At 37.3% G+C, this 14,175-nt stretch overlaps 1 protein-coding gene across 1 annotated transcript in view; it reads right to left on the bottom strand.

The window, feature by feature from the left end:
- The window catches only part of LOC106881673 (CDK2-associated and cullin domain-containing protein 1), a 46,493-nt gene that overhangs the window by 19,333 nt on the left and 12,985 nt on the right, over window positions 1–14,175 (bottom strand). The window contains exon 3 of the mRNA XM_014932140.2: window positions 1,436–1,562. Within this exon, the coding sequence (XP_014787626.1) occupies window positions 1,436–1,562 (127 nt within the window). The remainder of the gene's footprint in view (window positions 1–1,435; window positions 1,563–14,175) is intronic.

The following is a 14,175-nucleotide window of genomic DNA, read 5'->3' as shown; positions in this document are numbered from 1 at the left end:
CCATACCAGCGCAATCGTCTCTCTTGCACGCCACAACTGATGCTTCTGATCATAAAAAGCTACCTCTTCATGAGGAAAGGCTGGTGCCATCATTGATTACTGATTAATGTTAGCAAAAGTATACAATGTTAGGAGCACAATCTTATTCTAAACTAGTATTAAGTAGGAACAAGCACAAATGCATGAATATAAATAGTCAGATAAGTAAACACCCAAGTGTCTTAGAGAGGCTCTAAGAAGTGTTTACCCAGAACTGACAAATGGGACTTTGAAGAATATAAAACAATTGTATATGGTTCATTCACAGAATACTAAATATGCTGGCTTTTTATAATTATTGATTTCTAACATTTTTTAAAATCTTGATTTTTTTTTACATAAGTTTTTACAATTATTATTGACTTTACACATACATACACACTCTCTTTCTCACACATTATCTCTCACTTTCTCATACATACTATCTCTCTGTCTCTTCCTCCTCCTCTCTCTCCCCCTCTCTCTCTCACAAACACAAAATATATACATATGTATATTTACATCTTCAAAGGGGTCCTTCTCTTTAAAGTGAATCCACATTTTGTAAAGTATACAATTTATAGTCTCAACACTCCATTCAAAATTTATAATATTTAGCTTTGATATATATTTTATAAAATTAATATTTAACAATTGAAAAGTTGGAAGTTTGAAGATAAAAATAAAGAAGACTTTTCAAAGATCAGAACTGACGGCTAAATGGACATAATCTCTGAAGGAGACAGTAATTGCTTTTTTATTAGAAGACTTGGAAGAATAAAGAAGAAAAACTGTTTATATCATGTAATTATTGTGGTAGTTGTCCCAATAGAAGTCCAATGTTGGAATTTGATTGGAAGTGACAGAATAAACTCAATTTGGATTGATTTGAAATTTGAAACTTCTGGGAGAACTTGATCACAAGAACTGCCTGCCTTGAGCAAATTTGGTTGATGAATTTTCTTTCTATTCACAATACAGTTGCATGCAGAAAGCAATGTTCCACTATAACCTACTTTTATATTCTTTTCTACTCCAAGCACAAGGCCCAAACTTTTTGGGGAGAGGGGCCAGTACGCAACTAGTACTTAATTTATTGACCCCTATAGGATAAAAGGCAAAGTCAACCTCAGCGGAATTTGAACTCAGAATGTAAAGACAAATAAAATACTGCTAAACATTTCGCCTGACGTGCTAACGTTTCTGCCAGCTTGCCACCTTAACTTACTTTTATATTATCATCATATGCATTCAGTTTCTCTACACAAGCATGATGGGTTGAATGAATCTGTTATTACTGACACACAATAAGACAAAACTATGACATATCCTCCACTAAGTATTAGTTTTTATTTGGAGTTACTGCTCTAAAACGCTTTAAAATAAACTAAATGAAAGACTGACAGAGATAACTCACCTATACATTTGTTCATAAGAGATTGGGATGTACGTTCCTGGAGCAATGGTGAGGAGTTGATTGATTGCATCCATCAACTGAGGTAAATACTGAGTCTCATACTCTTCATCTGTTATTGTCATCATCACTAAATCATCAAAAACAAAAACAAAATTGTTCATATACATACATAAATACATACAGAGCAATAGCAGAGGTAAGGGCGGGTGACGAGATAAAGCTAAGAGTAGGTGATATTGGCACTTGAGAGGGTCCAGAAGTGAGAGTGACAGCTGGTAGTATGCAAAGAAGTTATAGTGCAAATGAGGGTTGGCAAGAGGAAGAGCATCTAGTGATAGAAAAATCTGCCTTAATAAATTCCATCTGACCTATGCAAATATGAAAAAGTGGATTTTAAATGACAATACATACGTATATATATATATATATATCATCGTCGTTTAACGTCTGCTTTCCATGCTAGCATGGGTTGGACGATTTGACCGAGGACTGGTGAAACCAGATGGCTACACCAGGCTCCAATCTGATTTGGCAGAGTTTCTACAGCTGGATGCCCTTCCTAACGCCAACCACTCAGAGAGTGTAGTGGGTGCTTTTTACGTGCCACTGGCACAAAGGCCAGTCAGGCGGTACTGGCAACGGCCACGCTCAAAGCGGTATATTTTATGTGCCACCCACACAAGAGCCAGTCCAGGGGCACTGGCAACGATCTCGCTCGAAAGTCCTTACACATGCCGCGGGCACACACACACATATATGATAAGGATGATGATGTAAACCTATAAAATAATGGTGTCTAGAATAATGGAAAATCCAAGCTAACACCAGTCTGTTTATGTCTGCTGTCCTCATTTGTAGGGTGAATGCCGTTCATACATGTAAAGTACCTAGTACTGTATTTTGAACGTCTTATTTTTCCATTTTACCCATGGCAATGCCTAAAGTTACTGACAAATAGAATCAAAGTAGGGTAACATTAAAACTAGATATTACCAAGAAAATGTGATGTGGCACATGTGTTAATGTCCGACTATAACACTGGATTATTGACTTTATATGACATTAAGAACTCAATAACAATAGCTTTTTGATGTTATTACATGTTCTGAGCTGAACAATAAAACAGCAATACAATCTTTGTTTTTAGATTAAACAGATGCAATATCCCTGCATGTTACAGGAGATGACTAAAGGGCTGGTATGAGGAAGAGAATCCAGTTGTAAAACACTACCTCAAAAAGCATAATGAAACTCATGTTAGAATGGTAAAACAGACAAAAAAAAAACCAACAAAAAACAAAATATGAAAACTTTACACGAATTAAAGTATAAAAATTTAATAACATATAGGCATATGAGTGGCTGTGTGGTAAGTAGCTTGCTTACCAGCCACATAGTTCTGGGTTCAGTCCCACTGCGTGGCACTTTGGGCAAGTGTCTTCTACTACAGCTTCGGGCCGACCAAAGCCTTGTGAGTGGATTTGGTAGACGGAAACTGAAAGAAGCCTGTCGTATATATGTGTATATATATATATATATATATATATAGATATGTATGTATGTATGTATGTGTGTATATGTTTGTCCCCCCCCCCCCAACATCGCTTGACAACCGATACTGGTGTGTTTATGTCCCCGTAACTTAGCGGTTCGGCAAAAGAGACCAATAGAATAAGTACTAGGCTTCCAAAGAATAAGTCCTGGGGTTGATTTGCTCGACTAAAGGCGGTGCTCCAGCATGGCCACAGTCAAATGACTGAAACAAGTAAAAGAGTAAAAGAGTAAACATGTGGTTTTACTGAAGTGACCACTGGGTATTGGGCCCAAAGCTAAACTATTCTAATAAAAAATGGATATGGAGACCACACTTGTTTTCTTGGATGGTACCCTTTAGCATTTAAACCTACCATATCTAGTCCAAATATTTAACCTTATTTTGTGTTCAAAATGACCAGCTCTAGCCTCTTGCACCTATCCTACCATGTCATTCTAAAAATAAATAATCATTAAAATCTTGAAGCTATGAGATGATGTATGATTAATTTAAAACAATGTAAATAAATAAGCATTACATTTGACAGAGTAACCTGAATGCTAAAGGGTTAAGATAAGCCATGGAATAAAAAAAAACTAGATATTACTTAAACTAAAAAAATAAATAAAACTAAAACAGTTGAGTCAAAAGCAACTATGAAGTATAGAATGACTTTTGTTGAACTTAGCTCTTATGAAATATACAGTGTAAGTGTGTAAGTGGACTAATGCCTACAAGTGTACATTATTATACATTTACTTAGTTCCTACCTCATCACAATGTGGAGGCACAATGGCCCAGCGGTTAGGGCAGCAGACTCGCGGTCATAGGATCGCGGTTTCGATTCCCGGATCGGGCGTTGTGAGTGTTTATTGAGCGAAAACACCTAAAGCTCCACGAGGCTCCGGCAGGGGATGGTGGCGAACCCTGCTGTACTCTTTCACCACAACTTTCTCTCACTCTTTCTTCCTGTTTCTGTTGTGCCTGTCACACTGTGTCACGCTGAATATCCCCGAGAACTACGTTAAGGGTACACGTGTCTGTGGAGTGCTCAGCCACTTGCACGTTAATTTCACGAGCAGGCTGTTCCGTTGATCAGATCAACTGGAACCCTAGACGTCGTAAGCGACAGAGTGCCAACAACACATACAACAACCTCATCACAACTTCAGCAAGTATGGTGAAGTCTATGATTTGTTGAGGAGGCCATAATAAATCAGAAACTTAGTGTTGTCTCCCACATTTACCAAAAGACTTTAACTTAAATTAGTCAATGATGATTTTGTTTTGTTCTTTGCCACATACTTTTTTTTACCCCCAAGTTATCTCTTTTGATTCTTCCTGCATCAGTCCTTTTGCAACCATATTTCTAATGAATAACACTGTGTATGTGTTTCTATTAATTTTGGAAAGAATAACAATTTGGACATATTTAATGAACCAACTAACTTGTTCACTGATAAGACAATAATGCTAAGGGTAATGGTACATGTGCATGTAAAATACCCTGTCACTTCACATACTAATTCACAGAAAAGATTGTTTAGATAATCAAACAACTGAATGCTCATATATTTAACTTGACAAGTGAATCCTTCATCATATCTAAATAAAAGACTACATGGCTAGAATATTTTTTCTTGTTAATTGAGAAATGCACAAATAATTGAAATGAAGTAATGAATGCTTTCTGTTATTAAATCAAATATATTATCCATTAATTAAATATTCTCAATGTCTTTTCCATATGATTTATTGTTTTGCCTTTTGTTTATGTATAAAACTAAATCCAAATATCATAAGTATTATTTAATTATTTGTTCATGAGTTCAAAAGAAAGTTACACTAAACACTAGCAATTTAGGTCAACACAATAGAAATAACAGGTTACAGAAATTTGTAAATGTGCCAACTAACCTTCAATAAAAAGATTGAGTGTTAATTTTTCTAAATATTTTTACCCTTGTAATGTATTTCTTAAATTAAGAAAACAGAATAATATTGTACAGTCAAGTATAAAACAAATCATATGAATGACTAAACTCTTAGTATTATAAATACATATATATATGCATAAATTTTTATATAAATAAGGATAAGACCGTTATTTAAAATAACAATCATATCAAGTGGCCAGCATGAGAAGAAAAACCTTGTAGGTTATAAATATTATTAAAATTATAATTGAGGGTATCTAAGAGATACCACCATGCTAGAGATGGCAGTCAAGCCTGAGTCTAAAGCCACATCAAGTATTCATACAGCACAAGGTGAAAAGACAAATAAACAAATAAACTAGCAAATTACTGGATAATCCCAGAGCCAGAAACCCAGGTGTGTATAAAAAATATACTTTGTCTCCTCAGTAAGATACAACAAAATATAGTATACATATACTATATATATATATATATATATCACATGAGATGCACCATTTTGAGCGTGGCCGTTGCCAGTACCGCCTGACTGGCTCCTGTAGGATTTTCGAGCGAGATCGTTGCCAGCGCCCCTGGACTGGCTTGTGCGGGTGGCACATAAAAGACACCATTTCGAGCGTGGCCGTTTTCGTGCGGGTGACACGTAAAAGCACCCACTACACTCTCTGAGTGGTTGGCGTTAGGAAGGGCATCCAGCTGTAGAAACTCTGCCAAATCAGACTGGAGCCTGGTGTTGCCATCCGGTTTCACCAGTCCTCAGTCAAATCGTCCAACCCATGCTAGCATGGAAAGCGGACGTTAAACGATGATGATGATGATGACACACACACACCTGCAGGTATTAGGGTAAGATGTGAAGTTTTAGTTAACTCTAATAACATAAGTGACACAGGCCAACAAAAGAGCTTCAATGTGGTTGTTTAATTTACTAGAATCAAAAGCCAAATCTCTCTTCAATCATACCCTGCTATTCTCCAAAAAGGATGTACATCTGTTAATGTGGTCCAAGACGTATACAAAGAGAGGATGGTCAAAGTTGGAACAATCTTGATCACAGATTTGCTTAATCTGTTAAAACAACATTTGCAACATGATTCTAATGGTTTGAATTTATGATTCAAACCAGTTGCAAACTAAACACATTGAAAACTAACCAGAATATATGTCGTGTCTCTCACACTACCATTACTCCTTTGTACCTGTATTTCAAAGGGCCAGCCTTGTCACACTCTGTGTCACGCTGAATCTCCCCCGAGAACTACATTAAGGGTACACGTGTCTGTGGAGTGCTCAGCCACTTGCACGTTAATTTCATGAGCAAGCTGTTCCGTTGATCGGATCAACTGGAACCCTCGTCGTCGTAACCAATGGAGTGCCAACCAACCTAGAGGGGTGAAAGGTAATAGGACCTTAGTAGGATTTGAACACAGAGTGTAAAGAACTAAAAACTGCAAAACATATTGTCTCACACTTTGGTGATTCTGATTACAAATTAGAGGTGAAGAGCTAGTCAATTAAAATCAACACCAGTACTGACTGGTACTTTTATTTTATTGACTCCTTCTAGGGTGAATAAAAACCCAGTGGGATTTGAACTCAGAATGTAAGCATAACTAAATACAGCAAGGTATTTTATTCTGTCATCTGGTTTTCTAACTCTGCCAATTAATTGCTCTAATAATTTGTTTCTGATTTAGGCACAAGGCCAGCAATAGTGAGGTGAGGAGATTAGTCAATAACATCGACCCCAGGACTTGACAAGTGGTACTCTTATTTTATCATATTCCTGAGGGGTGAAAGATAAAGCTAACCGCAGCAGAATTTGAATCCAAATAGAGAAGAGTTAGAACAAATACCACAAGGCATCGACAATGTTCTGGCACTTCTGATAATCTGCCATGGCTGTTGATCGTTACCAACGTCGCCTCCCTGGCACGTGAAAAGACATTTGAGCGAGATCGTTGCCAGTGCTGATGGACTGGCTCCTGTGCAGGTGGCACGTAAAATACACCATTTCGAGCGTGGCCGTCGCCAGTACCGCCTGACTGGCCCTCGTGCCGGTGGCACGTAAAACATCCATTACACTCTTGGAGTGGTTGACGTTAGGAAGGGCATCCAGTTGTAGAAACTCTGCCAAATCAGATTGGGGCCTGGTGTCGCCTCCCTGGTTTCACCAGTCCTCAGTCAAATCGTCCAACCCATGCTAGAAATCATGAGAGAGAGAGAGAGAGAGAGAGAGAGAGAGAGAGAGAGAGAGAGAGAGAGAGAGAGAGAGAGAGAGAGAAAGAGAGAGAGAGAGGGAGAGAGAGAGAGGGGGGGAGAGAGAGAGAGAGAGAGAGAGAGAGAATGATTAGTAGGAGTCGTGAAAAGATAAATAGTGGAGATGAAGTGAATAGAGGTGAGTGGGCAGATGGGATGTGAAAGCTTGTATGGAAAGGTAGACTGCAACTGTAAAAAATTGGATAAGGTTGAAGGGTGGATGACCAATGAGTCAAGAGTTGAGGAAGACAGAGGAATGTTGAAGAGTATAGAGATAATTTTTTTCTTCCACACACACACATTCATAGAAACATAAGGAAAAAAAACTATCATATATATTCTCCAGCAGGGAAAACTAAGGCTACATTGAACAAACCCTTTTGATGCCAGCCTACCTGAGAGTGTCTCTGGTTCTTTAACACCAAACCTGTCCTGTATTCCTGGCCAGCACCAGTGATATGTAAAAGGCACCCATACCAGTGACATGTAAGAGGCACCTGGTACACTTTCTAGAATGGTTGGCATTAGAAAGGGCATCCAGCCATAGAAACTGAGCCAAAACAGACAACAGCCTGGGGCAGCTCTCCAGCTTAACAGTTCCAGTCAAACCATCAAACCCATGCCAGCATGGAAAACAGATGCTAAATAATGATGATGAGGATTCATATTGTGTAAAAGAATTTTATGTCCCAAACACTCCATCAGCAGTTCTGAAACTGACAAATACAAGGCTCCACCAAAATATATTACCATTTTACTTACTAGTTTTTTCTGAGATTGTACTTTGTTCAATGATACAAGCTTCCTGTTTACAGTAATCTAGATTTCAAAATAAGTCTTCCATCAAAATTCCATGTTAATTTATGTTCCAAACACTTGGCCCAATAATCTTTTACTTGTTTCAGTTAACAGACTGTGGCCATGTTAGGACACCACCTTGAAGAAGTTTAGTCGAACAAATTGAACCCAGTATTATTTATTTTGAAACCTGGTATTTATTCTATTGGTCTCTATTGCCAGACTGCTAAGTTACAGGGACATAAACACACTAACACTGGTTGTCAAGCAGTGGTGGGGTACAAACACAGACACAAAGATACACACACACACACACAAACACATACATGATGGTCTTCTTTCAGTTTCTTATTTCTTTATTGCCCACAAGGGGCTAAACATAGAGGGGACAAGCAAGGACAGACAAAGGGATTAAGTTGATTACATCGACCCCAGTGCGTAACTGGTACTTAATCTATCGACCCCAAAAGGATGAAAGGCAAAGTCGACCTCAGTGGGACTTGAACTCAGAACATAACAGCAGACAAAATACTGATAAACATTTCGTGCTAACGTTTCTGCCAGCTCACTGCCTTTCAGTTTCTGTCTACCAAATCCACTTACACGGCTGTGGTCAGCCTAAGGTGTCTCGCAGTGGGACTGAACCTGGAACCATGTGGTTGGGAAGCAGACTTCATACCACACGGCCATGCCTATGCCTATAATGACAAAGTTATTTTACTAAATTCTTCATTATTTTCAAAATTAATAGAAACAAAGGAATTATATTTCAACAGAAATATGGTCACAAAAAGGTTAATGAAATGTTTTACCCTGCCCTGCATTCTACACTATTAATGAGAAAACAAAACAGAGCAAGTGCCTTTGTAATTCTTCGTTCTTAAATTATATTAAACATGGTATATTATCTGCCCTCCTTTCAATCCTTACAGCCCCATCTCTATATGAAACACATAGGCAGTGTGGGGTCACAAAGGAACCCCCCACCCCTATGAGAAACATAGCTGGTGTAGGATTACAAAGTTGTTAAGTACCTTACTTTGAGACATAAAAAAATGCCTGGTGTGAATATGAATCTTCAAATGGTAGTCTTTTTTTACCATTCCTACTTAGTTACACATTTTTTACAGTGTTGGAAATAATATTATAAAAAAAGATGTTGAAGAATTTTACACATTTACAACTCAGTTTTTTAAATTTTATTTATTAATATTTATTTATTTTATAATGAGAAGGAAGACAAACATTTCCACTTGTATGAATGCAAGTATTTTTTGTTCACATACAATCCTCACTGTTCTGGACTTCTTATGAGTCAAGATAATATTGTTTAATGTTTGCTAGAAACGGTTATTTAATCTCCCTCCAAACTTGGCAAGTGCTAGTTGTTAGTTTTATTTATTTTTAATTATTCAAACATGTCAGAATTAATAAGATAAACAATATTTCTAGACTACATCAATCTTTAAACATTTGTTTATAAGACACACTCACACATATGCTTTCGCTAACCATTCTTTAAACTCCTTCAGGTAAATGAAATCAATATTATGAGATAGTAATTCTATTATACACTTACTTTCCTTGAATTCTTAACACAAGCACTTGCAAGAAAAATGGCAATGCACTTGGATTTTAATCAAGAGATATAGGCTTGATTCTTGTTTAGTTCTCTTGCTATTTTTTAGGTTGTCAGAAGGATAACTCTATTATTCTGAGTTCAAATTCTGCTGTAGTTTGCAAGTTGAATCATTTTTTTAAGGTATTAGAGATAGATGTGACATTAGAAAGACACAATGTCTGCTTTATAGTTCAGTAAATGCACTGCTCTGAGTTCAAATGCTGCTGTAGTTTGCAAGCTGAATAACACTTAGGTAACATGCTACACCCCAATAGATCATAAGTAAAATGGTACAAAAATATTGAAATTAAAATACTATGTAAATTTGTGAGGAATGCCTCAACCTAAACAGTTTCTATGAACTATAATACAGCTGAACATGACTACATATATCAGAGATCATCTTCACTCCAGCCACTAACAGACTTTTTGAACATACAAGAAAACAATCACATCATATTCTGATTTTCAAGCTGCATGCAACACAACCAATGGTAAAATTCATAGCCTAATTCCAGCTCAGAAGAGGCCTGATGAAATTGAGCAGGGGCATGATATAAAGGCTGACTTTAAGTGTTCAGTTAACTAACTCTGTAATGCACATCTGGTGAAGGATATTGGCTTAGTGGTTAGAAGTATTCAGCTCACAATCCTTTGATTTCTGGTGGCATGTTGTGTTCTTGAACAAGACACTTCACTTTACATCACTCCAGTACACTCGGCTGGGAAACATAAACAGTACCTGTCTTTCAAAGGGCCAGCCTTGTCACATTCCGGGTTACACTGAGTCTCTCTGAGAACTACATTAAGGATACACATGTCTGTGGAGTGCTCAGCCACTTGCACGTTAATTTCATGAGCAGGCTGTTCCATTAATAGAATCAACTGGAATCCACATTGTTGTAACCAACAGTGTGCCAATTTACACATCTATCCAAGAAGATCTGACTGAGATCGTTGAATAGGAAAAACCATAACATTATACATCCATGCAAAGAAAATAAAGAACCCCCTTCACACACTTTTCTATACACAAGAATATACTTGCTCATGCATGCAAACACAAACATAAGCAAGCATAAGCACTTATAAAAACAAAGGAGCTTCTATGCAGTTACTTGATTTGTAACCAAATCTCCCAACAAATTATACTGTGTCTGTACCCCCTTAAAAAGAGAACAGAGAAAAATGATCTCCTTGGAATAGAAAATAAGAGAATGGTCGTGGGTGGAATGTCTTGGATTATATGTCTATTCTATCAAAACTAACCTGGGGTCTAAACAATAACAACAACAATACAGATTACTCAGAGATATAGAGATTGTTTTTCTTTTTTCTCCATCAAAACTACAGGTTAGTTTGTTCCAAAACACCAGCTTAGTTATGACAACTCTCTTTTACTCTTTTACTTGTTTCAGTCATTTGACTGTGGCCATGCTGGAGCACCGCCTTTTAGTCGAATCAAATCGACCCCAGGACTTATTCTTTGTAAGCCTAGTACTTATTCTATTGGTCTCTTTTGCTGAACCGCTAAGTTACGGGTACCTAAACATAACCAGCATCGGTTGTCAAGCGATGTTGGGGGACAAACACATAAATAACATACACATACATATATATATATATATATATATATATATATATATATATATATATATATATATATATACGATGGGCTTCTTTCAGTTTCCATCTACCAAATCCACTCACAAGGCTTTGGTCGGCCCGAGGCTATAGTAGAAGACACTTGCCCAAGGTGCCACGCAGTGGGACTGAACCAGGAACCATGTGGTTGGTATGCAAGCTACTTACCACACAGCCACTCCTGCGCCTATGTATAACTAAACTACAGTATTTGATCAAGAATTCCAACTTAATTTCTTTAATGGTCTCAATTTGTATCTGGGGAATTCAATTACGACTTTTATTTATTCTTTAACATCACAAATTGCATCTGACAGTAATAAAGATTTAATTTTCATTAGTTTTGATTATCACATCCATTTGTCTTCAATAACAGATCTTTTATCTTTTACTTGTTTCAGTCATTTGACTGTGGTCATACGGTGTTGCCTTCACGAATTTTAGTCAAATAAATTGACCCCAGGACTTATATTTTTAAAGCCGTGTACTTCTATTGGTTTCTTTTGCTGAACTGCTAACTTACAGGGATGTAAACACACCAACACCGGTTGTCAGATGGTAATAGGTGGACAGACACAGGCACACATACATACATACACACACACACACACACATATATATATACACACACACACACACATATATATATATACACACACACACACACACACACACACACACACACACACACACACACACACACACACACATAATGGGTTTCTTTCAGTTTCTGTCTACCAAATCCACTCGCAGGGCTTTGGTCAGTCTGAGGCTATAGTAGAAGACACTTGCCCAAGGTGCCACACAGTGGGACTGAACCCAGAACCATGTGGTTGGGAAGCAAGCTTCTTACCACACAGGAATGACATATATTAATTACAACTAAAGCAAAGTCTTACTATCTATTATAATACCAAGATTTTTGGCTGTCCTGGTGTCCAGTCTCTGTTTTCTTTGTCCTCGCACTACCTATACTAAATTACATAGCAATTACTCCTATTCTTTGAACGTACTTATAATACTCATCCTATGTAGCAAGTGCATACACACATAGCAGGCACTCAGCTTAGTATTTAACCCTTTTGCTGCGGAAAGCAGATACATCCAATCAAAATATCATTGCTCTTAACTGTGGACTGCAATTTATATACCAATCTATATTTTGTTGAAACTATTTTACTGTTGAGATATGTCACGTTTACTGAAGCAATGTGACTTGCAGAAAATACCAAATCTATTTTTAGTAGATATTTATCATGACCGGAATGACCATAAATTTAATTTTGCAGTGAAGGAGTTTAAAGAGATGAAATTATGAAAATGTTAAATCACACGAAAGATGGAGAATAAATGAATGGAGAAAAAGATGATCTTTAGTTAGAACTTATCACAGGGTTGTTATTACTTATAAGTTAAGATCTCAGTAAGATCTTTAGTGTGTGTGTGTGTGAGTGTGTGTGTGTGAGTGTGTGTGTGTGTGAGTGTGTGTGTCTGTGAGTGTGTGTGTGTGTGAGTGTGTGTGTGTTTCTTAAATATCTTCAAACTCAAGCAAAGTTATGATTAAACATTTCAGTTTCTTTCTCTATCTTCACAAAACGTTTTATATGATTGCATCAAATATGCTTAACAGCATCCATTCCACATTGGCATTTGGAAAGGCTGATCATGAAGGAGTGATGCTACAGCTGTGAAAATTTCCAAGCATTAATTCAGCCTCTTCTTATTAATAACTGCATTGTTTCTTTCCAGGTAAACTGACATCTGACTGTTCAAAGAATACTTCTAGAAGTGACTTCTCTTGAAAATTGACAAAATCTAGCATTGTATCATTATCAAGTTCCTGCAGAAAAAGGCATTAGCCCCCTCAATAACATTCATGCTGACATGGATGCTACATTAGGGGATAATGCTCCAGCTTTATCAACAGTGCAAAAGTGAACAGCTGAATTTAAAATGGAGATGACCCAAGGTCTGGACATCCTGTAATTGTGATCACCAAGGTAAACATTGATCATTTTCACCACATGGTGATGGATGACAGGCAATTGACCATAAATCAGATAGCCAATGCTATTAGCATATCCTGTGAGAGAGGTGAGAATATTCTGCACAATGAACTTGGCATGATGAAGGTTTCTGCTTGGTGGCAAAAAGCGCATCAGGCTGATCACATCATGCGAAAATCTGACATTGTTTGAGGCAGATCTAGCTGGTTAACTTGAACGTTTCCTAACCCAGGATGAGTCTTGGGTTCATCACTTTGAGCCAGAGATAAAGAGACAATCCATCTGCCCCAAAGATGGCCAATGTTGTTTCATTTGCAGGGAAGGTGATGGCTTCAGTTGATGGCACTGTGGTTAGTGAATATCTGCAAAAGGACCACACCATCAATGGAGAGTACTATATCAACTTGCTGAGGCAATTACAAAAAGTTATCAAGACAAAATGCCCAGAAAAACTGATGAAAGGGTTCTTATTTCATCAGGACAATGCTCCAGCACATAAGTCCTTGGTTTCAATTATTGTGGCTTTGAACTGATTGATCACCCTCCCTATTGTACTGGTTTGGCCCCATCTGACTATCATCTGTTCCCCAACATGAAAAAACACTTGGCTGGGAACTAATATTGCAGTGATGATGATCTTTATATCAGCTGTTGATGACTTTTTTGACCAACAAGATGCAAGCTTCTTCACCAATGGGATCCAAACACTGCAACACTGATGGAAGAAGTGTGTGGGCAGCAAAGGAGACTATGTTGAAAAATAAAACTCATTTGGTCACATTCCATGAAAGTATCTTGATCAGCCTGCGAACTTTTCAGCTGACCCTTAAATCTATTAACCATGAAAAGAAATAAATAAAAGTACATTTCAGGGATACAATATCAAAGGCATAATCAAAAACTTAATTTATTTAGCAAATATTTTCTTTCTTTAAATTCTC

The sequence above is a fragment of the Octopus bimaculoides genome, chromosome 14 (assembly GCF_001194135.2).
Source record: "Octopus bimaculoides isolate UCB-OBI-ISO-001 chromosome 14, ASM119413v2, whole genome shotgun sequence".
Lineage (NCBI taxonomy): Eukaryota > Metazoa > Mollusca > Cephalopoda > Octopoda > Octopodidae > Octopus > Octopus bimaculoides.
Note: the sequence above shows the minus strand (reverse complement) of the source record. Positions and strands in the feature narration are given on the sequence as shown.